The 24,970-nt window shown below is 42.8% G+C and overlaps 1 protein-coding gene across 17 annotated transcripts; it reads left to right on the forward strand.

Moving 5' to 3' along the window:
• Positions 1-241: 241 nt before the first annotated feature.
• On the forward strand, positions 242-24,882 carry LOC124193529 (fasciclin-2-like). 17 transcript variants are annotated; one of them, XR_006874300.1, is made up of 18 exons: positions 282-923; positions 10,314-10,485; positions 11,127-11,147; positions 11,968-12,113; positions 12,211-12,345; positions 13,740-14,025; positions 15,796-15,919; positions 16,130-16,406; positions 16,584-16,807; positions 17,051-17,192; positions 17,433-17,615; positions 18,311-18,576; positions 18,698-18,884; positions 21,933-22,103; positions 22,828-22,933; positions 23,223-23,357; positions 23,616-23,915; positions 24,043-24,183. XR_006874300.1 is itself a non-coding variant. In XM_046587407.1 (17 exons), exons 1-17 carry the CDS (start codon positions 827-829, stop codon positions 24,143-24,145), a joined length of 2,775 nt encoding a protein of 924 aa, XP_046443363.1. In that variant the 5' UTR covers positions 282-826; the 3' UTR covers positions 24,146-24,882. The 17 variants fall into 17 exon arrangements, 13 of the variants coding, with proteins under 13 accessions (XP_046443450.1, XP_046443372.1, XP_046443363.1 ...); XR_006874306.1 differs by having other exon boundaries at positions 17,433-17,564; XR_006874309.1 differs by lacking the exon at positions 23,223-23,357.
• Positions 24,883-24,970: the final 88 nt, after the last annotated feature.

Here is a 24,970-nt window from a genome sequence, read left to right on the forward strand (position 1 = left end):
TTCAGTTTCTACATTCTGCAGCTAAAAAAGAAATCTATAAATTATTTAATGGGAGCTGCTGCGGCAGCTTTCAGCTTAGCCTCGACCGGTGGAGATTGAGAGAGAGAGAGAGAAAAAAGAGAATCGTCGATGCCAAGTTTCTCCCGGTGAGTTTTAGTTGCGAACCGCCGCCACCAGGGGGCTAGAGTTTGAAAATTGAAAAATTGGGTGGCATCATGGCGGCCGCTAGAGGCGCCACTCAACTTTCCACCGACCGACCGAGTTCGTCAGCCTTTCGTTGCCGCCCGACTTGGTAGTCGTTTGGTCGAGCTTCAGTGTAGTAGTCGCGCGGGATCGGAGCAGCGAACGGTTTTTCGACTCGTATCGACTCTCCTCGTGCGTTTGATTTGTTTTAAAACATTTCACTCGTTTGGTTGTGTGTTACCTTAGAGACTGGCCAGTGGTTGTTGTTGAGAAAAAGCCAAATAAAAAGAGAGAAAACGTTGTTTGCACTTGGTCATCACGACAGTCGTTTGCTTTTGTTAAGGAGCCAATAAAGGAGAGAGAGAGAAGAAATCGTATTATATTGGAGGGTTGTGCTCAAGGCGAGAGTCCAGGTGCGTCTTCACCCAGGGAAAAAGAAAAAAGAGAAATAAAGGTGTGCTTGTCGTCTCACGGTGACCAGTGTGTTGGAATTTTATCGGGCCCTATCCACACTACGCTGCTCACGCACACGTGTGTGTGTCGGTAGTAGTGGGTGGTGTTGTTTCGTCATCCCCCCGAAAAAAGAAGAGTCGGTTTTGGTTTGAAAGTAGAAGAAAAATTTGTTGCAAACGAAGAGAAAGCCATGGGAGCTGAACAGAAGAAATTCATCGCCATGCGGCCGGTTTCATCATCGTCGTCGGTTTGGCTAATGGCCGCCTTCGTCTGTTACCTGTGTTCAAGTGAGTCTCTTTTTGTTTTTCATTCTTTTTGTGTTTCAATTTATTGTCGTACAGTCGTATAAAATTCTAGTCGGAAAAACGTTGATTGAGGAAATGTTGCTGCATGTTGTTTAGTCCGGTATTCAAAGTTCTTTATTGATGAACCGGATGAAGTCAATGACGCTTCCGGTCTGATGGAGAAACTTGATTTTACCGGTAATAATAAGATGGAAGAAAAAACAAATGAAAATTCACATTTTTTAAAATTCGATTTCATTGGCTTGCCGGGAAACAAACAACCCAAAAAATACGAGAGAGTTGCTTGGGTTTCAGACGAAAAAAAGTTGTTTTCAGGCGTCTTGTGGTCGGTTTCCAATGGCTGGAGGGCACGAAAGGTGTGTACAAAGAGAATCAAACGGTAAAAAAATGTGGGAACGGGGGTGGAAGAGAAAATCGGGTACCAGGTACCAGCAGACAGGTAAACCAGTTGAACCACTTCTTTTCGATTCTCGTCTCGAGAGAAAAAGATTACTGAGCCCAGTCGTGTGTGAGAGATTCCATCTCTTATCACATCAATTGATGTCATCGAACGAGTCGTCACGTCATCTACTAAAAGGAGTGGGAGGGGGTGGCGTCGCAATTGATTGCCAAATGACTCGCTTGCCAAATACCTGAACGGAGGTGTCACACACACAGCGTCGTGTGTGTATTTTCCTTTCATCCCTCATTTCTCCAATCTTTTAATGCATTCTAATTGGCTTGGGAACTTGGTTGTGCCAATTACCGATTGTGTTGCGGTGGTGAGTTGCTTCATCATGATTGGCCCAGACGGCCATGAAAAACCTATTAAACCTCAGACCCCTTTTTCTTTTCGGTTAATCAGAAGAAGTAAAAACCCGCGTGTGTTCTTTTTTGTTTGTGTGAAAAGAAAAAAAATTGTTTCCACTGAGCAGCTGAGAGAGAGAGAGTTGTGTGGCAGGCAAATGGCCGCCTTTTGATATCCAATCAGCATAATGATATCAATACAACGTTATCACACATAGGAGAGAGAAGTGGGGTGGGGTTCGTTTCATTGACGGAGTCGACCCGTTTATTCGCATCCGACATGGGGGCCAACGACCGACCGAGGGGTTGTGATATTTATCTTTTTGTTGGGGGGGAAAGAAAGACTTATAGCATGTACCTAGTTGTACTTGGATTACATCGACTACCGCCACTACAAACGACTGCGTTACTAGGTGGGGGAGGGGTTGTCCATTATAGTAAAAAAGAGAAGAGAAGGAATTAAACATGGATAGAGAGACTTGCGTGTGTTATAGACGTCCCCCCACTGTAGTACCATTGTGTTTTTATACGTCAACAGGGGGAGCAGCAGCAGCTTTCTCATGGCTACTGCTTCGCCTGCATTGATTCGTCTATAGAAACCAAACGAAGAGAAAAAAGAAGAGGGCCGATTTCCCCTAGGCCGTTTACAGCGCACCTGGTGGTGCTGGCTTATATGTACCTGGTCGCTACTTTTTACGACCTTCTTCTATTCTGACCCTCATCACATATTTTCCTCTGATGCCCAATGAGGAGGAAGAGAGCTTAACTAATTGAATTTGAAAAGAATGGGATAGAAGAGAGAGTCTTTAGAGATGAGGGATCTTTTTCTAACGGTTTAAATCGTCTTTTTTTTCTCTCTGTCTAAACAGTCGTGATAGACTCTCACGGGTTTTAGGAGGCGCCCCACTTCCATCCAAACATTTGGAAATTTCTTGAGAGAGACATCTTGAAATCGTCTTTGTCGCCACACGTTAGTCTACTGGAGTGTGTCTATAAATACCGGGCGCCTCTTTTTTGATGATGGTCGGGAGCTTTTTCGCCCTGGATCCAGGACGACATGGACTTGTGCGTTCTGTTTTTAGAGAGATCGGAATTTCCCGTTCAATCCCATAAAAACCCATGAATGAATCATATCGAAAAAAGATCTCCCACCGTAAGAAAAATAACCAACTCTGGACGGTTTTTTTTCCATTTTTTATTTCCAACTGGGCCCCCCGACTGTTTAGACAAGTGAAGAAAAGAAGAAGAAGATTATGCTGTTGAAGCCACAACGGATGCGCCAGCAGGTGTTGTGTCTTTGCGTGTGTGTGTCGTCGACCGGGCCGGCTGGTCGGTCGTCTATTTTTACGGTGGAAATAAAGTGGATGACGGGAACCATCCGTAAGAAACAAAATAACAACAACAGCCTCTAAAGGACCTTCTCTTTTTTCCATTTTCTAGTCGAGTAGGTCCCCAACAAACTTTTTTTGTTTTGCCTTTTCAAGCAAAGAGGTTAGTAAGTGGTGTGTGCGTATGTGCGGTTATGTGGCAGTCGACATCGAGGAGAGCATTCAGTCGGATGAATACTACTTACTCACATTACCATATTCAAATTGGAGTGAAACCAGTTGGGCCGACGATCGCTGCCACTTGGCAGCTGCTCATGGGCGAGATACAACCCCCCTCTCCTTTTAGTCACTATGACGTTCTTATAAAGCGTTTTTTTCTTCTTCTCCTTGTTAAGAGGGGTGTGTTATCCATTTGTGTGTTCGACCCAGTTCATTCTCTCCCTCTCTCTTTTTCTGTGTGTGTCAATAATGGGACGCGTTCATAACCACCTATCGCTATTTTTCTGTTTGACTAAAGTGTGAAAATATTAGGGGGGCAGGAGATAATCTTGTGTCAGTTCACCCCTCAGCCCAGGCCAACACACCTGGAAAAGAGCTCTCTTATCCAAGTCAAAAAGAAGATTATAACAACTCTGTCAATATGTAAAAAACCGTTTCTCTCGTTCCCTGCACACACACACGTGTACGTTTTCTCCCCCCCCCCCCATCTCTCTCTTGCTCTTTGTATATTTCTAGAACGAAGAGAAATAATAATAATCATAATTTTTCCAGCCTTCAACGCTGTAAGAGATCCATCACAGCGCCAGAGGAATAATATCCGAGACAAGTTGGCTCACAACTTGCAGCCGATTAGGGTCTAATCATCCTTCGCTCGTTGCTTGTTTCTCTCTCTCTTGTTTTTTTTTTTTCCGTTTCGAAATTGCGCTCGAGGGCCGTAAAAGTATTTTTACTTGCATACTTTGATCTTTCATATAATATTTGGAAATTTAGAGCCTTAGCATCCTTTTTTTGATGTATCCGAAACCCCTTTTGATGAAAGACCCCGACTGTCTCGTCTTGTTGTTTGCTGTTGGCCTCTTTTGCGTGCCGGTTTGGCGCTCCACAGCCACCGAGCACCGACCGACCTGAATTCTACGAATCGAATCAAAAAGGAGTTTTTCAGAATCAAAGTGAATGACATCATTTTTCAATTCCAATAGGGCCAAAAGTGAAGGTATCTTTTTTTTTTTTTGGCACACGGGCAACAATTTCTCATCGGCCAGCAACACAGCCAAACAAAAACGACGACTTCCATCACATCATTCAACTTTTTGCTCCCCCCCTTTCTCGGCTTGATTTTTGGCCGGCTATTAATCGTGCCTCTCCCATTCTCCCTTGTCCGTCCTACCATTTTTTCTTCTTCTTCTTCTTTGAATTATTATTATAATTATTTCGTGTTTGATGTGTGCGCCATGTTTCCGAGGCATTGCACACACACATCACTTGAAAGGCTAGTCCCGAAGCTGCAGCAGCAGCTTTTGCTCATTAGCATTTGACTATCGCGCACGACCAGTTACCGACACCAGGAGAAGAAGAAGAAAAATAAAATAAGAAGAAAATCATTTCTTGTTTTATTTATCTTTTTTTGCCAACGCTGCTCACGTTTAGTTTTAGTAGTAGAGTCGCACACACATACATACAGGGAAAATGAATGGGAGTGGAATAGCTAGAAAGAAGGCGGATGGCTCCGCATTGTCTTGTCCGGATGTTTTTCGCCCCTTTTTTTTGTGGAGTATTTATTCTCCATGTACATATACACACGAGTGTCCCTCTCTTGTCCCCGATCGATACATTGAGGCAAAACTTCTCCTTTGCTTTGCTGCAGGGGGGTCTCTCGCTACTGGCCAGCACGACGCTGAAGAATCGGATCGATATGTATCCCCCCCTCTTCTCTCTGCCGAGCGAACGCTTGCACGCCCAAAGAAGAGCGAAGGCGGGGAGTGTGTGTGTGAGATTTGCCGTGTGTTTTCTTCCTTCTTCTTTCGTCTTCATCGCCGTGTAAAGTCGGAAACCCGATGCGTAACAAATGCCAATAGGCAAAAAAGTAGTGCCCCCCTTTTTCACGTCAACCTTTTTGGCTGTTCTTCTTCTTCTTCCTATTTGGCCTTTTATAATCCGCTCAGATCGATAACTGCCGGGTGGGACTCTGGCTCTTTTTTTCGCTGTCGCCATCGACGACTACAAAGTGAATCCAATAAATGGGGAGGCAAACAGAGAAGAAGATGAAGATGAAGCTTCTTTTCCTGTCCTATTTATTCTTTATAGCATTGCTATTGTCTGGCGGGATCTTCGTCTTTTTTCTTTTTCTCCCGTCTCTGCTCCTCCCACACACAGAAATGGATTCAGCACCGCCAACAGCCACCACGCCGCTGGGCCAATCTCTCATCGATCCGTTTCCATCAATTTCGTTTGATCGGTGGCAGCCAACGGCGTGGCGCTCCGACGCCGCATCTTGTGTTTTCCGTGGCTTACCCACGTCGCGTTTGATTCTACCATTTTTTTCTTCTTCTTCTTCTTCGGGGTGGTTGTATAAGAGTCTGTATTTTTTTCTTCTTCTTTCCTCTTCTACGCCTCCTCCCTACCCGTTTCCGGCTCTCAATCCAATCAAATACGATTGCGTCTTTCTCCACCCCTACACCCCCGAATCAGAGAAACATTTTTTCTTCTTTTATTTCTTTTTTTTTACAAGACGTTTCTTGGGCGACAATTCTCTTTTTTATGTTGTGGGTTGTCTCCGAAACAAACAAAAAAACATATAAGGGACCCCCAGACTGTCGGAACTGTCAGATTTTGTCTCCCATTCTTTTTCTTTTGTTTCTGTTTTTGTTTTTCTACTCCGAATTTTACGTCTGGTCGAATATGCCTTCTCGACAAGTCCGGGGTCTGGAGGTCGCCCGTCATTTCTCATCTCTTCACTTCAGAAATCAGATGGTCTTTTTTTTTGTTTGTTGAGGGACTTGTTTCCTTTTTTTTAAATACCAAAGATAGGTCAACCACGAAGATGGCCATCTGATTCAAAGTGTTGGTGATGCGGAATGGGCAGAATTTCGGTTGTGGGTCGTGATCGATCCTCGTTTTTCTTCCCATTCCATCTGCTGGATGGCTGTCTTCGACAGTCCCCGACATCTTGATAATAGTCAGAGTGAGTGTAGTTGTTGCATGGGTCCTCGTCCTGTCCTATGGGAACAAGATTGACATTAGCAGATGATGATGATGGCGGCTGCTGCTGCTGCTGCTGCTGCTGCAGCAGCGCAAATATCCATTAGCCAATGACGTCATTGTCAAAGTCGTTAACTCTCCTGCCAGCCACTACTACCCAGAAAATTGAATGTTCCTCTCTCAAAACATAACAGACGTGGGACAGAAATAACGGCCCAAAGTATTAGATACACACACAGGGGTAAAAGGGAGGAGTTAACGAGCTCTCGTTTTTTCGTCGTCTTGTAACCCACTGTGACACTCGGAGACAATCAGATAACAATCTATAGAGTGAAACAAGGTCGTTGGCGTGATCCATCACGTCAGAGAGATGGGGGTGTTCTTACGTGTGGAATCCCATCGGTATGGATAGAGACTGAAACATCTTTCTTATGGAATCGTCGTCCAGATTTTTTTTTCTAGTTTGTACTTTGACAACTTTCTCTTCTCATCGTTCGTCACTGTCGGTCAAGTGGCCCCCAACAAGGACAACGAGACACTATAGAGTGTCATTTGATGTCCAAGTATCGAGAGGTCTTTTATAGGATCTGGACGTCGAACCGTTCTCTTTTTTTTTTATTTCTTTTTTTTTTTGAGGTCGAGAGGGTGATGAATCGCTCTGTCGAATTCGGGTGGTAGACAAGGAGGAGAAGGTGACAGTCGGATGGCGACGCTGCGTACACGATATATATCTCTCAAATCCTACAGGGAAGAGAAGGGCAGACGGACATCTGCTGGACGCGTGGTACCGGGATTTTGTGTGTATTGTACGTGTGGGGTGGGTGGTGTTGTGTGGGATTCGTTCGACTGTGAAACAAGAAGTTTTTTTTTTCGGAGTGAACGGGGATAGAAAGAAACGAGGGACGACCGTGAGCCGTGTGGGTTTTCCAGCAGCTTTGCACCGTCGCCTCCAGTCTCCTTATTTTCCGTCTTGACCAATCCCTCGCAATGCCACCGCAACTGCACCACCACAAAACAGAAAATGAGGGAAGAAGAAGGAGAAAAACTAGTCCAAATGTCCGAGAAATAATTAAAAAAAAAAATGTAGGAAAAAGAGAAAGGAGAAGTAAAGAATAAGACCTGACGTCATGCAGTCTATGTGCCGCAAGCCAAAGGTATATTAAATACTTCCAAGTAAAATAGAGTACAATAACCTCGGTGTATAGGACCCTCTTACATGTAAATAGAAGCGTGTGTGTGTGTACAGTCCGGGAGTGAAAGCGGGTCCGATGTTGTGTGTGTGTTTTTTTTCCACCCAATCTCTTACTTGGTAACATGGGGGGAAAGAAAAAACAACCTTTCCCTTTTTCAATCCCTCCCGTATTTGTATTCATTCGTATTCCCCTTTTTTCTTTCGATCGTGATGGAGAAATAATGACGGGGTGTACACACGTCGAAGTGGCCGTGGCAAGGGGCATCGAGAGAGGGTGTGCAGCAGATAGAAAGGAGGGTGAAAGGAATCTGATTGGAAAAGTGGTTTCCAGCGGTGACGGCGGCGAAGGTTGCGGTGAAAGTCCGAAAGTGGAGGATGGAAATCAATCTCGACTCAGATGGATAGAAAGAGGATGGACGAGATCAAAGGGGTCATTCATGTCCGGCTGGTTCTTCTTGTTGTGTTTTGGCTTGTTGACATTTTTTTTCTCGACTCTCTTCACTCGAGTGAATAGTTTTGTTATTCACTCTGTGTGTGTCTATACTCTTTTTCTCTCTGCAATCGAAATCAAAAGTCGAAAATCGGCGCGTGGCAGCATTGTGCCGGAAGAGAAAAGCAGCCCATACCATCCGCAGTCGCCCCCCTATAGAAATATATCGTCCCAACCGGATTCACGGCGAGTAGTTTCCTACTCGTATCCCCCCTCAAAACAACATATGCATCCGATGATATTTTTCGCCACGAGAGAGAGATACAGAGCCCACCATCTTTGTGTGTCCTTTAGTTGCCTTCGTCATCGCAATGCCACGCACACACAATGTGAACGGATCAATACTCGACGGGGAGTCTCGCTGGATGTGCCGTGCCCTTACTCCCACTCCTTTTTTTGTTTCTTTTTTCCTTCCTACTCTCATCCCCGCGGTTGGGTGGATTCCGCCGTCGGATCCGCACAGAGAGAGTCGGAGAGATCGGATGCGGATGGGGTCACACCCCTTTTTTGCTCCTCTACGGGATAGAAGTCGGGATAAAGGAAAAAAAAGAAAAGAACTGGGCACAAATTGTCTAGTGGCGGCAGCACGGTAGCCAAAAGACATCCTTATGGGGGGGGGGGGGGGTATGCGATGATTCTATTATTTTTCTTTCTTCCCTTCACGAATTGTTTCATTCCCCAACAACATTGCCGGGTCTTTGTTGTCGTTGTAGAAGCCGGTCACGTTCAAATTTTTCGAGGAGAAAAAGAAAAACTAAAATCTTTGTTTTCTTTTTTAATGGAGAAAGAAAATGAAGTTCTTGACATTCTTGAGCCAATTTCCCTTTGTTTTGAAATAGTTTTCTTACAACAACAACAACAACAACCGACAACGAAACGATGATGAGGATCACGGGGGCCATGAGAGTGCAGCGCTCTCTATTTTTGGGTTAACGCTTTTCTCGTTTCGTTTGTCGTAGCTTCTTCTTCTTCTTTTTCGACTTTCCCACACACACACATTCTTTTGCGGCTCAACCTGAACCACCTCCTCCGCTTCGTTCGTTCCTTCCTTCCCTGGGAAAATGAAAAGAAAACAGAAACAGAAAAAGAGTAGGAGGCGAATCGAACAACTTTTTTTTTGTGTTCTGTCGACAAACATGTGTGGTAGTAGTAGTGGGCTAGTTTCCTAATCTGATGAACTTCTGATGGAATATGGAAAGACGGATTGAGTTGAATAAGCAAAAGAGATGAGAGACTTCGAATGCAAAAGGCGAAAAAGTCATTGGAAAGAAGGATTTTTTTGAGTCGAGTTCTCTCTCCCCTTTGTGGTTCGACGCAATCGGCAAAAGGGCCTGCGCCTCTGTCTTTTTGCTGTGCGCCCTGTCGGGTGGTAGCATGACTCATCATCAGCACGCAACTCTGTGTTCTTCTTGTTCTCTCAATCTTCCTCCCTCCACTTTCCAAAAGGGAAAATCATAAAGGCCAGCAGAAAATAGAAAAAAAAAATGCTTTACTGGATAGGAGGAGTTATATCGGGCCTCCTTTTTGACAGATGACGTCGACTGGTGGGAGAAAGAAAATCAAATAAAAAAGTGTCTCTCCTCTCTTTTATTCATTCTTCTCCCTTTCTGAAAGTTTCGCCAAAAAAGAAGAGGAGGGAGACTGATACGGCACGAAGAAGCGGCACGATGACGTCGTTCGATTTTTCGTGAACACAATCGGGTCCCAAAATGGTTCATCGATTATCACGTCTGAACAAACCCCCCGCTTCTTTCTCTCTTGTCGGTCGCTTTCGGTCTCTCAGACAACACACACACAAGACACACATGGCGAGGGTTTTTTTTTTCCTTTTCTTGTGAATAGAAAATCAACTGCGAAAATGGGTCATAGAAGAAAGCGATTGCAATCTAAATGATAATGGACGAATTATAAATTGAGAGAGAAAATAAGAAGGATGATCTTTCGTTGCTTGCCAGTCGCCACGTCAGGATAATGGTAAAAGATGAACTCGGGAGCTCACATACTATATACTATTTACGTACGTATAAAATGTGTAAAAAAAGCATGAAGAAAAATGGAGGGGGAACAAAAAAATATCATGTCGACGATTGTAGAGCGACCAGAAGGCCCGTCATCATGACATCCGCTCTCTCCTTTTATTTTATTATTTCGTAAGTGAATGAGAAAAGGATGTAGCCAATTGTCATAGCTGTTTGGTTCATGAATGAAACTGAAATGAATGGAGTAAAATTGAAAAAAAAGGGGGGAAAAACTTACTACACTTTTAAAAATAGAAATAGACTTTTTATGAATCAATTGAATTTTTTGATTTTGTCACAATTTTTATTAAAAAACTGATTTTCTTATTTTTCTATTTGTTGTTTAAATTAAATTTCTAGCGGCTGGAGCTCAAGACGCGCGTTTGGTGATTCTACCCGACGGGGGTAATCTGATCCGACCCGTTGGCGCCAATATCGTCCTCACCTGTAAAGGTGAAGTGCCCGATCCCGAACTGATTAGCGAGTTGCGCTGGCTTGGACCCAACGGCCAAGAACTACCCAACGGAGACAGGTAAAGAGATAAAAGAAGAGCTAGAAAACCAAAAAAAATGCATATTTACTATGTTAGATAGTGGAGAGAGCAAAACGACTTCTCGTTCTTTTTTTTAATTCTTTTTTTGGACGGGTGATGGGGGGGAACACTGTTGACAGCTAATAGCGCCGTATATTTCTTTGCCTTCCTCATCTCTTTTCAAGAACTCCAAAACCAATGGCCCCCTATAACCTAGACTCGGTTTTCACTGAGCCCCGAAAGTCTTGTGTTCATAGTTTTGACATTGTTTGTGGGTTTTGCATCTAGGGCATCGAGCTAATGAGGTTAACCGCAGGGGGCATTACTTATAACATTTACATATTTTAAACATATGATTAAGAAGATAGACTACGTCGCTCACCTAACGTTACTATATTATATACCTGCGAGTCGAGCCGAGTCGAGTTCAACACTTACGCCTTTTCACTGCTGGATGCCCTCGAGTGATGAGGGGATTCCGTCTTCCTACATTTTTTTTTTTCTTTTTACGACCTTTGATGAATTTCCAGTTCAACAGTTAATTGTATATTTTCTCTGTCTTTGTCTCTCTTGTGTGTGTGTGTCTCTCTCTCGCTCAATTCCGCCTTTAATCAATTTGACGACGTGATTGTTTCTTGCAGCGGTGAAGCTGATAATTCCAGGTAAAGAGAACACAAAAGAAACTCGTACTATTTGAAATTTTAGGTCGTCGTGCGCCTTTTTGGATGGCTCTTTTGCTAGTTTGTTTTGTGTGCGTCCTATATTTTTGATTTGATTTCGGTTTGAAAAAAGAAAAAAAAATCTTCGGCTGCCGGCTGTGTTTTTGAATGTGAAATGAATTCAGAGCCAGTTTGTTATTTGTCCGTTGATTTAGCCGCGTAAATCTCTCTATAAACAGTTGTATTATTATTTAACCGACCATATGAGGTGGATTCCGCCTATTATTCTTTAGTTTGGTTCGTTTTTTTTTCTCTCTCATTTGAATGATCGCGCCCCTTCGCCTATTTGATTGCGCCATTTCAGAGCATGACGTTGATTTGTCTGTGTGTGTGTGTGTCGTCTCGTCTTGTGTGCCGCAGTAATTCATCAATCAGTGCTGAAAATGATCGATCTTGTTTTTATATATTACATTTGGTATTGGTATTAATATTAGAGCCGTATGTCTTGTGTGTGTGTCTGTTTCCCCCCTCCACACACTCGAGTCCTTTTTGCCTGATGTCATTTGGCTGATCCGGCGTGTGCACAAAACCCCATCCAACTGGGCTGATTTTTTCCTTTAATTTAATTTTTATTTATTCCCTATTTGCTCTCCCCCTTCTCGATGCTGCAAACGTTGTTTGTGTATGTGTGTGTGTGTGCGTGCGCGTCTGGCCCTTTCCTATATATAATGTAGTTAGGACTCTCTTTGATTATTGGAGGGATCAGTTCATTGATGTGTTTTTTATTTTTGTTTTTGTTTTTTCGGTTGTCGTGGCTGTTTAGGATCTCGTCCGAGGACTTGGCCAGCGATGTCGGACGCATCCTCTTCATCAAAGGACTTCAAGAGGCCGACAGCGGCAAGTATACCTGCTCGGCCGTCTACACCAGCAGCCAGCGGCTAGAGGCTCACGTCAATCTCACCACTATCGGTACACATACATCTTCATCTTCTTCTCCCTCTTCTCCTATCTCTCTCTCTTGTTGATTGATAATTCATTTTCCGTTTTTTTCTTATTTCATTTGCAGTCGGTATCACATGGGAGGATGCCCCGACGGAGCAGTCGGCCATCTTTGGCCAGCCGTACAAGGTGCGCTGCGTCGTCCGAGCCAACCCACCGGCAACGATCGACTGGCAGAGGAACGGCGTTGGATTTACCACTAGTAGGCGGTTTTTTTAATATCATTTCTTTCTTTATTTATTCGACGAAACAACAAAACAAAATTTCGCATTTTCCCACTATCGGTAAGACCCGGGGGCGTCGTTTTGACTATGCATTTTCAGCATCTTTACGCGGCGAAGCTATTTCATTATCGGTTCATTATTGTCTTGTTTCACTCACTCGAAAAACTTGGTGTGTGTCGTCGTTGAAGGAGGTATTATGCGGAGGGAGTTTCTGGAACGCTTCCAGCCGAATGAGCCGATGTTCATTGAATGTCTAAGCGGCGGCTTTTTCAAGGGAGAGAAAGGAAAGTGAAAAAAGGGAAAGAAAAAATAAAATAAAATAAAGAAGAAGAAGAAGAGAAAAAAGGGAACGTTGGCGGGACATTCTACGGGAGTCTATGGAATAGCATAAAGACAGCAGTCACAGTCAGTCAGTATATATATCGCACCCAACAGAATTCCCTGTTCTCACTCGGTCCCAAATGGACCGAGACTGGGAAACATTCCGCAGCTCCTCCCCCCTCTCCTTATTCTTCTTCTTCCGTCTTGTGTCATTTTTTTCCCCACGATTTCTTCTTCTTTTTTCCTGTTTTGTCATTCTGTTTTGCTGCTCGACTGAAGCATCTGGTTCGTGTCTCATTTAAATATCAAAAGGAAGCGTCGGATCGCCAGTTCTCCGTCCCCTTTGAACGCGGGACGAGAGAGGGGGGGGGGAGCAGGTCTCTCGACCACGCCCTTCAACATGTACGAAGCAAAAAAGAAAAAGTGAATTTCAAAACGCTATAAAAGAAAAAAAGAAAAATATCTGGACAAAAAACTGCGAGGAAGAAGAGGTTGACACTGCCAAACCGGCTGTCGTGAATCAATTCAATACTTGTCTCTGCTCCGTTCTTAGTGGCCTCATACACGCGCGCGCCCAGCTTTTCTTGTTGAAGTGGGCGATTTTTTTTTTCTTTCTTACCCGCTCGGATGTAATCCGGTGCCAAGAAAGCGGCGTCGTTTGCATAATTCAACGGCCCAAACCAGGGCAGGTCCTCTTCTACTTGCTTTTCCCGCTCATTGGGTCGATATTTTCTCTCCCTGCCATCATTTTAAGAGGCCTATACATCCACACACACTGTGTAACATACTATTATTGCGGGTGCGCGCACCTCTATATCGGGGCGGGCCGGCTCGTTCAATAAATTATCGTCGCCGATGGTCCCAGCAGATTGCCGTCGTCAACTGTTGTGAACGCTGCCCATTTATTCCGCTTCAATTGTTTTTCTCCCATTTTCTCCCGCTGCTGTTGCGTCTAGATATAACTCTGTTTTATATATTTTCTTTCTTTCTTTTGTTTCTTATCTAACTCTCTTTATTTCTTTTCGTTTTTTTGAAACCAAACAAAAAACAGACAACCAATACGTGATCGAGAACGACGGAGTGCTGATCCGTGAAGTCAGTCTGGAAGATGACACGTATTTCACGTGCCGCGCCCGGGTGCAGACGACCGGCCAGCTGGAAGACAGACGAATCCGAGTTGAAGTCTTTATCCCGCCCGAATTCATCCGCGAGCCGGTCAACACGTCGATCGTCGAGGGCGAAGGCGGATTCATGGAGTGTCAGGCGTCTGGCAAACCCGATCCGGTTTACACTTGGCTCGATCGCAACAATCAGAACCTCAATCTCAACCGTGAAAGGTAAAAAAGAAAAAGAAAATGAATCAAACACGTTTCTCTCTCCTTTTATGAAGACAAAACTGGTTCGACCCTTTTTCTTTTCTTGGGTGTGGTCTGAAGCAGAAATGAACTGGCGGGACTATTTTCGGGGTTTTTGGTTCATGTTCTCAACAAACGGCAGCCGTTTTGTTTGAGATTTGCCTTGTCGATGGATCCGATGACGTCGGCGGAGTCGTGAACACGAAAGGGCTCCTATCTTTTTCTTTTATATATATATAAGAGGAGCCACTGGGATGTCTGTTGCGATGGGCTTGCCAGCAGTTGTGAGTTTCTCGTTTCCAATTGAAAGCGGTTGCGCTCCGTTGGCTGTCGAGTCGACGGGCCTGCGTGGAGAAATGGGGGAAAACGGTCGATAAATCGTCTGGGCCAACTTTTTTCTTTTCTCGGCTATCTTCTTGCTCCTTTTTTTTTGCTTTTTCGCAAACGGTTGCTTATATTAGATTTATGTAATGTAAACGGAACTCGAGTGGCTCGAGCTTCCGTTACACTCTCAATGGAGGGGGGTAGGACGAGAAGCGAAAAAGGAATCTTGATGATATGCCCATAGAAAAAGGAAAAGGAAAAAAACAGAACTTTGTCCAAAATGCCCTGACTGCTTTTGAGCTGTTGCCGGGTGGAGACGACGACGTCTCTCTCCGGTGTGTTGTGCAATGCAAAGTTCCAAAAATGGCATCCGAGTCATATTTTTTGTTTTTCCTTCTTTTTCCTGGTTACTATCTCTCACCTCGATGTGTAGTTGCGGTGGTCGCTGTTGTTGCTGGCGTCATTCCAAGCGCCAGGGGGGTATGGCAGTTCATGGGCGGTGTGTGTGAAAAAAGGAGAGAGAGAGAGAGAGAAAGGAAGGTGGTGGTAATCCACCGCCAAGAGTCGACGAGTTCTCTCTCAATTGACTGGCGTGTAAAACAGGGCGCTCGCTCACGTTAGAACAATAGCAGGAAAGTCATCAATAATGATGACGAATGAGATGCGAAGAGACAGAAAAAAATAGAAGAGAGAAAGAGAAACGAACGACGGAACAACAACGTGGAAGTCGAATAATGATAGAGGAAGTGTGCCCGTTGTAAGCTATTCAACGAATATTGTTGGTTCTGTGTGTGTTTATTTCCACTGTTTTTTCGCCGTGACAATGACGATGATGGACCTGCACACACACATGTCTCTCTCTCTCGACATGTGGTAACCGGAAACTTTACCTTTATTGGCTTATTTCTCTCTGACACACTCTCGGCATTTTTTCAAATTGAAACGGGTGGGAGGGAAGGAAGGAAGGAAGGAACTTTTGGGGGGAAAATGGAACTAGAAAAAGTTTAGTAGTGGGACGGACCCGACACGGGTGGAAACAAACAGATATCTCCCCTGTCGGGGGGTTGAAAAATCACTTGGGAAGTTAAGGAAACCTTTGGAATGAAACGGAATCCTTACAGTCGAATTTTCAACCCTTAAACTCGAATGTGACCTTTTTGAAAGTTAAAAATAAATAAACTGTTATTTTTCCTTTTATTTCGGTTACGGCTGTTATTCGAGTCGTCTACCGACAACCAAAATTTTTTTTTTTGGTGGGCCGTGGGGGGAAGGCAAGAACAATATACAATCAGTAGGAGAGATCTATCGCCTACATGGTTGTCAAAAGAAAATACGAGTATTACCCTCATTGTATTCTTTTGGTTGAAAGGACGACTTTCAAAAAACATATTTCAACCCTTTTTTCTTTGTTTTTTTTATCTGTTTTAGATTCATCGTCGATGAACAAACGGGCCGGTTGACCATCAACGACGCCAAGAGGACCGACGAAGGCGAGATCAAATGTTTGGTTGAAAATCGAGCCGGCAAGATCGAGAAAACTGCTTACTTAAAAGTACGAAGAACAAAAGCCCTTTTTATTCCCCCCTAGACATACGTAGACTAGTATAAGCCTATCTGTTTGATCTCTGGCTATAATTCACGGGGACTCTCATGCCAGATTTTTATATGGCATGTTAAATCAAAAGAAAAGAGTCTCTGGACATTTATTAAGTTTTTCTTTTCTGTTTTTTTTTTTTTGTGTATCCGTGTGTGATATCATCAGGTGATCATGAAGCCGGTGGTTGTGGAATACCTGAACGCATCGGGGATCATGGGCCGCGAAGTGAGCCTGACGTGCAAAGCTTCGGGCGATCCGTTGCCGGAGGTGACGTTCTTAAAGGAAGGAACGTTGATCCCGTACACGGTCGGCGTTCAAAATTCGGACGATCGCATCATCGTCGACACGAGCCGCGAGGGTGAATACGCTCAAGCCCGTCTCGTCATCCGAGACTTGATGCGCTCCGATGACGGCCTCTACGCTTGTATCGCCAAAAATAACGGTTCGTTTATTTTCCTACTTTTTTTTATCGTTCATTGGTTGCCTTACACGCCACCCAGCACGGCAGGCGTTAGAGAAGAGATTAAGGACTTGAATCTCCCCGAGGGCTCATTGTGTCTTTTTTTTTCTTTCTTTTGTTCTTTTTTATTTCGCCTCAACCGCACGATGAAAATGTTAGGTGGAAATTATACGAAAAATGGTCACATTACGGTCGAATTCCCGCCAACATTCACCGCGACGCCTATGCGTGAGGCCTGGTCCTGGGACAATCATTTGGTCAATTTGACGTGCCGCGCCGAATCGATCCCCAACGCCACCGTCAGCTGGTTCCTCAATGGCCGCAACCTCGAGAACGACTACAATATCCGCATGAACGCTTTCAACGGCGAGAGCACCATCACGGTATTATTCATTTTTCTAAACGTTCATGTTCGTTGTCCTCCCTTTTTTGGTGGGGTTGGAGAGACGACCGACCGACCGACCCACCGAGGAGGGGTCCGTTGTTTGTTTGATTGATTGATTGATTCAAACCCCCGTAAAACGATCATATGTGTACATCACTTTCTTGTAACATTGTCTCTCATGGTCTCTTCTTTATTCTTTTTCTTTTTTCATTTTTTTTTTGGTTAAAATGTTGTGCTGTAGGTGACGCCGATCGATCTCAGCTATTACGGAACCTACCGCTGCTTGGCCATGAACATTCACGGCAAGGACGAACACGCCATTGAATTGCGTGAGGCTCGCGCTCCCGGCCCTCTTCTCCAAACGAAATTCGAGACCATTACCGGTATGTGATTTCATTTTGATTCCAGGCATGCCAGACCTCAAATGGAGAAGAGGAAGGCTGAAGCGAAATTATATTTTCCCTCCTCCTCCTCCCAAAAGGAAACGACATAAAAAGAATCAATTTCGTTATTTATTTTCTTCCTCTTTTCTATTGGTCGTTGCCTTTTCGTACCACCAAAGAAATGGTATTTTTGGTCAATGTCGTTAATGTCAAATGTCCGCCCATTTTTCATATTTATAGCGACGACCATCACGTTCAATTTTATCGGACCGGTGGATAACGGCGGACTACCCATTGAGGCGTTTGCCGTTCAATACAAATTAGCCGGACAAGTTTGGGATGAAAAGCCGTTGCAGCGCGTCTGGCCTGTCGGTGGGAACCAATACTACGATTTGCATGATTCGATTTCGCACGCCAGCACCGGTTTGTTTTTTTGATTCCGCCATTTTTTATTTTTCATTTCTTTTCAATTTTCATTTCCATTTTCATCATTGATTTCTTCATATATTATTTCCCTCCTTTCTTCGCTTCTTCCCCGGTTGTTTGTTCCGAGCTCCTTAGAAAGAAAAGGAGCTCGAAATGATTTTTTTATTTTTACTCATCACATTTTCAGTTGAGCCCGCACCAGTCTGTGTGCAATCTCGTATCGATTTCTTACTCACTCCTCCTAGTGACGTCTATCTCGGCAGTAGCCGGCGACTAGTCTTTATGCTGCAGCTTGTTTTCCATGCGTTATTGATCTCCCGAGGTCTCTGCGTATATATATATATACACATACACACACGACGCTCGTTATTGATCCAGCAGCAGCAGCAGCCTCGGAAAAGACGAGAGCAACTTTGAAAGCTCTTCTTCTTTTTTTTTATTTTTGCATGCCGTAAAACATTTCTCAACCGAGACTCTTGCCTCTCCTTCTCTCTCTCTTCCCCCATATATCTATATCTGTCCAATTTCCCAGGGCATGGCTAATCAAACGTGAATCCTGGAATCGAGAATGATGACGGGCCTTTGAATTTGTCCTCCCCTTTTTCCTCCTTTCGTTGTGGGGGATGACGGAAATCAAATAAATTGTGGGAAACTCGCGACTAATGGCTTTCCATCTGTGAACGCTCGTCTAGATATCCCTTACATCTTGGAGAATTTGGAGCCGCAGACAATTTACTCGTTCCGGTTCGCGGCCAAAAACCAGGTGGGTTACGGCGAGTGGTCGCGCGAAGAGACGCACACGATGCCAAAACGAGCTGCGCCCGAAGAGCCCTACATCATCGCCAAAACGGAGAACAAGGTCGTCTCCACTCCTTATGCCGATCGTTACGAGCTGCTCTGGTCCGCGCCGCCAAACAATGGAGAACCCATTGATTATTTCGAAGTCGCTTATTACCCCGTAAGCTTTTTTCACGACATTGTTTTTTTTTTTTTTCCTCGATTCGTTTTTTGATTTCGATCCAAGTTTTCCCGCCATTCAATTCTAATTATTTTCTTTTCTTTATTTTTATTTTTTAAAGGTGCGCAACACTTCGGCCGGATTGATCGAAGCTGGCCAATTGGTCCGCACTCAAGTACCTTACCCGGCCAACGTTCGTTTCGAAATGAAGAACCTCAAAGCGGACACGATTTACCGCATCGAGTTGAGGGCCCACAACGTCATCGGATTCAGCGCTCCCGCCGAGATCCTTCTGCGCACAGCCAAAGGTCAGTTTGCATTTTAATTTATTTGACTCTTCCTATCCGCAGAATTTTTCTTTCTTTTTCTCGTTCTTTCATCCTTTTTTTTATTAAGTTGTAAAGATTTAAAAAACAAAAGAAATTCTAAGTCTAAAATCAAGTCAGTCAGTAAAGAGAGGGACCGATTTGTTGTCGTTTGTCGTTGATTTTTTGGTCAATTTTTTTTTTCTTCTCTTATTATTCTCTTATTATATATCATCCCCGTCGTCGTTCTTATTTTTATTCGTTTTTTATTGGCGCTTTGAACACTTGTTATTTCTCTTTTTTGTTTTGTTGTTGGTTTTTTTCCGGTTTTCCCCCGGTTTTTTGTTTTCGTTTTTTTTTGCGGCGGCGGACTCCTACTACTACACCCTACACACATACACATTCCACTGTACGCGTGGTATATATTTTTGGAACAATTATAGATCCTTCTCGCTCGTCGGGCGGCGTTGCGGAAGGTTCCAGCCAGTGGTCCACAACTTCCGGCTCACACCCTAATTATTCTACTCCTCCTACTCCGCATTACACCACTGCTATCTGCTCCTCCTTGTTCCTCGTCCTCTCCTTCTTCTTCTAGAGAGAAAAGCAAAACAAAAAAAGATAAAAACTTCCTCTTACCTTTTTCTTTCTTTTGCTAACTGTTGCATTTCGTCGTCGTCGTCGTTTTGCTTTTTACCAATTGACCGCATAGAGATAAAAAAAAAAGGAAAGAATTTTTTGGGATTTAATTTTTTTTAAGCTGTAAAACGTAGAGCAATCTGTACACACAAATTTCCACACGATACACATATTATGCTTCTCTGTCTCCCCTCCTATCTCTCTCCCTCTCAGTGCTGTTTCCTCTTTTCTACTACTGCCACCGCTACTTCTACTTCTACTACTACAGCCTAAAAAACCTACTACTATTGCATCACGGCTTCTTCGACTCAATGTTCCAATTAAAAGAAAAAAAATCGTTAAAATAATAATTAAATACCAAATTAATGAATAATAATAATAATTTCCTTCTCCCCCCCCCCCCAACACAAAAGACGATTCCGAATTTGGAGCCAAAAAACTTTTTATTTTTTATCATTTTTAATTTTTTCGAATTTTTCTCTCTTAACCATTCCAGTGTGTTGTCGTGTCCCCCATATCTTCATATATACTATACACACACAATGTAGGCTGTATGTATATATAGAGACCACTTTTTTGAGTTGGGTGTGTGTCATTGATGATCAAACCGGGGGGAGTAGTTTTTCTTATTACATAAACCCCCTCCTCCCCATCGAAAAACAAAGCAACAAAAAAAAAAGCCAATGTTTGTACACAGTAAGAATTAGAAATGAAGAAGGGAAAAAAAAGGCATTGTGTTTTTAACCAAATCTTAACGCTTGGCGGCTAAAATATCTTTTTTTTAAATAGAAGGGATTTTTGTTTTTTTGTGTTCGTTTCCGATACTTCAGTATGCATACCGTACGTGTCATCTCTATCTGAAACAACAGAAAAATGTGCATGTTATGGCCTCTTTTGATTTGATCTAATATGGCTTCTTTGATCCTCTTTGATCTTTAACCCTCTTTTCTCCTTTTGTTTTCCTTTGCTCCCTCCTTTTTTCTACCCCCTGTTTATTTCTTTTTTTTTATTTCAAGAACCTTCTTGATCCCAAAAATACTTTGCGTCGAACCTTTTGGATTGTTTTCCATATATGCTACACACAGACACACATACTTATCGGATCAAAAAAAAAAAAAAAGAAATATGGACGATTCTTTTTTATTTTTCTTACAAACAATTGGTTCACTTCCCAAGAAATTTTCAGATGCCTATTTAGTGATCTCTCGTTTAAAAAGGCAAAAAAAGAATTAAAAGCTTTTCTTTTTTTTCTCTCCCTTCCAACAACTCCTCCTTCGTTCATCCCTTCTGCTCGGTACACATAAAATGAGAAGAAATAAGAGATTACTGTTTTGCCCAAATGTTTTTTGCTGTCATGTTCGTTTTCCTCCTCCTCCTGCCCTGCCCTCCCAACTTATATAATCTTTTATTTCCGGAACAACAATTAAATAATCCCGACACATTTTTCCCCCTATCTCTCGTGACTTTTGTCTCAAATGAAAAAAAAACAAACAAACAAAGAAAGAAAATCAACAAAACATTTTGAGAAAAAAAAACCGTTTTTGAATTTTTGTTTTTCTTTTGTACATCTTTTCCATTTTTGAGACGAAATCGAGAGATCTAAAAAGGAAATTTGGAAAAAAAAACTCCCCAACAAAACAAAACAAAAAAATTAATAAAATACAAAAAAAAGTTACTTTGAAAAAAATAAAAACGACGAAAGTTTCCAGAATACACGGTTTGTTTATTCGCCCCAGAAAAAACAAAAAAACAACAACAAAATTAAACAAGTATTATTATGTAGTTGAAGTGAACCAATAATAATGTTGAAAATCACGTTTTCTAACAAAACAAAACAAAAAAACTTACAAAAAAAAAAGTTTTTGACTTTGACCGATTATTTATAAATAATCATTTTTTCTGCGGCGTTATAGTAGTGAATATAGATATTACAGCTCTCTCTGCTCTTTCCCACAAATCCCAATCACCTCCGCCCATCCATTTCCCCGTGACTGGCTTATACGTTATTTGTCTGTTCGTCGTCGTTTGTTGTGTCGTGTTTTGTCTTCATAACCAAAAAGTCGCATTGGTTTGGGTGGGGGTAGTGTCGTCACACACATTTGCATATTATTCTCTAGAATTGTATAGATTTTCTTCCCCCTGATGATTTATAGCCATTAGAAAAATGACAAACAGATAACGTGAGAAAGTGACATAGAGACTGTTTATATGTTTCAGTGTCGTTTTGCTTATTTTAATTCAATTAACGAAATTAAAAGAGAAAAAGTTGAAAAAGAGAGAGAGAGAGGTCAAAGCCAAAATTGTGTAATGTAAAAGAACGAAAGAAAAAACATCCAGAAAATATCAAATAACCTCTCACACACGAATTTGTCTGTCGCGTTATGGGGTGTGGTGCGTTGCCTCTCTCTCCTATAGACCCTGCCGCAGTTGAAGTAGAACCGTCCACCGCTTCGCCTCGAGATCCTGCCTCGTCGTCCCCGCCAGGAGTTAAGACCGGCACTTTCGTCATCATTGGAGTCATAGTGGTCGTCCTCATATTTATCGCCTTGATCATCGACGTCTCGTGCTACTTTGTCAACAAGAGAGGTAAACATGTGTATTTCTTTTGTTTCTCTACATTCCCACTCGTTAATCATTTTCACGGTGGTGTGAACGAACTCTACGCCGACGGGAGTGTGACGTCATTTTCATGTTGGTAACTACTATACAACAGTTGTTACGACTGCTACTACCACCACTCGGCTGGTGTGTGTTGAGCTGTCGACTTATTTTCCATTGTTGCTTTCCTGGAGCGAGTTGCATGTCATTACGAGAGACCAGACATCATCAATTTTCTTTTCTCGGTTCGCTCGACTTTTTCCCCCTTTTCCTTCCCATTTTTTTTTATAGCGCACGCCATAATAAAAAGAAAAACTGCCGCCTCGTTCCGCGTTCAGGGAATTTTGTCGTCGGAGTAATAAAGAAACAACAGCAGAGTTTGTCGGGAATTTTTTTTCCCTCAGTTTTGGAATGTCCCCATCATCTACTAAATAAAAGTACTCGCTCCGCTCAGCAATTACATACTTCTCGGGAAAGTGCTCGAAAGAATTTTTGAACCAACCGCCGAAAGAGAAGGAAAACGATTAAATGAGAAAAGGGGATTAACCTATTTTACGTTGGCGTGAAGGTAGTAGCCGAGTGTTGTTTTGTTTTGACTCCAGAGACGCCATCTAACGCTCGTCGTAGCAACTGCTTGTTCACCCGAAAAAATTCCCCGTTAATCTAATTGAATCCCATTTTTAAATTCGTTTCAATTGATTTCTTCCTTCAGGTTTGACGTACATGATTTGCAGTCGATCAGGTCGGAACAAGAGCAGCGGTCGGAACGGTAGCAACAAAAATGCAGCGCTCATGGAAGGTGGCAAAGAGGAACACAAGTAAGTTAGCTTCTTCATTGATCGACTCACAAGTCAACTCTTTCCGTTTGTCGGCGTCTAGCAGATTTGTAGTTTTTGTCTTTAACTAATTATCTCTGTGAAACAGAATGAGTTTTTGTCTAAGAATTGTAAGATCTCGGGTGGTGACTGGACGTAATTTCGTTACCTTATTGTCTTTTGTAGCCGTTTCATTACCAGTTTCTTGTAGTTGTCTTATGTATGTTTTCTCTTTCTCCTTTGTCTCTTGTCTGTCTCTGCTTGGGTCTACACAAATCCATCTGCGTCTCAGTGACGAGAAAACGCCGCTGAGAGAAGTGACGGTCGAGTTCCAGGATGCCTCCCGCGACACACCCCGTGCAGACCAACGACAGCAGCAGCAGCAACAGACGGCCCAAGTCGATCAACCTAGTCCCACTTTGATCAAGTATTAATTCGTTCTTCCAATTAACTCTCTCCTCGTGAACGCTCTCTTTTGGATCGTCGGTTGTGGTGTTGGCTTTCTTTCTGGCTTGGAAATCTGTGATCTAGTTGTCTTTCCCCGTAGTTTATTTACAGCTTCTTGTTTCATTTGATTTATTGGTGAGTTGGTCCACTTATTTTACTACTATTTATTTTGCATTTATTTTATTTTTGCGCCCCTCTATTCTGCATGCTCGGTCATATCGTTTTCTATTTCCGGTAGAGCTCTGCGTTTCGCTGGCGATAAACTGCACAAAACCCCAGTAACCACTCGCTGGCCGACTAATAGTCCTAGTAACGCCGGTTTGTTGGCAACAGACGATCGGTCAACTGGAAGAGGACCGACTAGTCGGGAGCCCGTCCAGCCGTTAAACAGACGATTCGAGCCTCTCCATTCCGACATTTAAAAGCCGAAACACATTCTTCTTCTTCTTATTTTCTTCTTTCTCATCTTCCTATCGTAACCCACTCTACACACGCAAAACAACTCCCCCAAAAATGGCATGCTCTTCTTTGCCTAGCTGTGAGTCACATCATAGTTTACTTGGTGATGTGTTAACTGATTTTACGCATTCCATATTTTCTTCGCCAAGATGTTTTCTCTGAAATGTACTAATTAATAATTTTTTTAATGATTGACATTTGATTAGTGACGACCAGAAGGAGTTGATCAAGGATGATGTGACAGACATCAACAACGGTCTCAAGAAGAGCGCGTCCAAGTCCAGTGTGGCCAAAGACTCTCCAGTTTAGCGCGTGTCAAACGTCCGCCCGTAGTAGTACTTTTTTTTTGTTTGTCTCATTTTAAAATAATTCGATATACCAATCAGCTCTCTGTCTGCCACCATGAAAGAAAACAAAAACATAAAAAAAATCAAGAAAGTTAAAAGTAAAGGAGAAGAAATCATTACTCTCTTGCTATCCAATTGCTCTCTTTTCTGTCATGTCATGTTTCGGTTGATTTGCATTCCCCGACTTTTATGATATCATATGTGCAGTATATTATTTCCTTGCCATTTGAATGATGTCCCTTTGCTCCTCTTAACCTTTCCCGCTGATGGTGCATTTGATACGTGTGTGCTCTCTTGATTTTTCATCTGATTTTATGTTTTATGATCCGGACCAAGGCACCCCTATAAAACCTTTCTTTTTTTTTCAAATACGAAATAAGGCAAGACAGTAAGTCTCACAGTACAGTGATTTGCTCATCAATTCGTGTAACTCGTTGCCTTGTCCATTGGAACAAGTATTCGGTTTTTGTAGTAGTTTGGTTTTTTAAATATCTCATCATTTTTACAGAGAATTTTTTGAAGTCACATCACTCCCCCATAATTTCGTTCAATCCAGAATTTTTATGAAAAAAAAACAAAAGGAACATTTCACGCTGTGTGCCCTCTATCTTAGTTTTGTTGCTTATGAATCGTCGTACGTTTCTTGTGCATCTTTGAAAAATCAAGCGCGTATCAAAATACAAAGATAATTGAAATTAATAGAAGTGTTAACCCAAAATTATTTCTTCTCACCAAACACGACTTAGAAAAGATAGCCAATCATGATCAGATATCAGATAATCACATC

This window comes from Daphnia pulex, chromosome 1 (genome assembly GCF_021134715.1).
Source record: "Daphnia pulex isolate KAP4 chromosome 1, ASM2113471v1".
NCBI lineage: Eukaryota > Metazoa > Arthropoda > Branchiopoda > Diplostraca > Daphniidae > Daphnia > Daphnia pulex.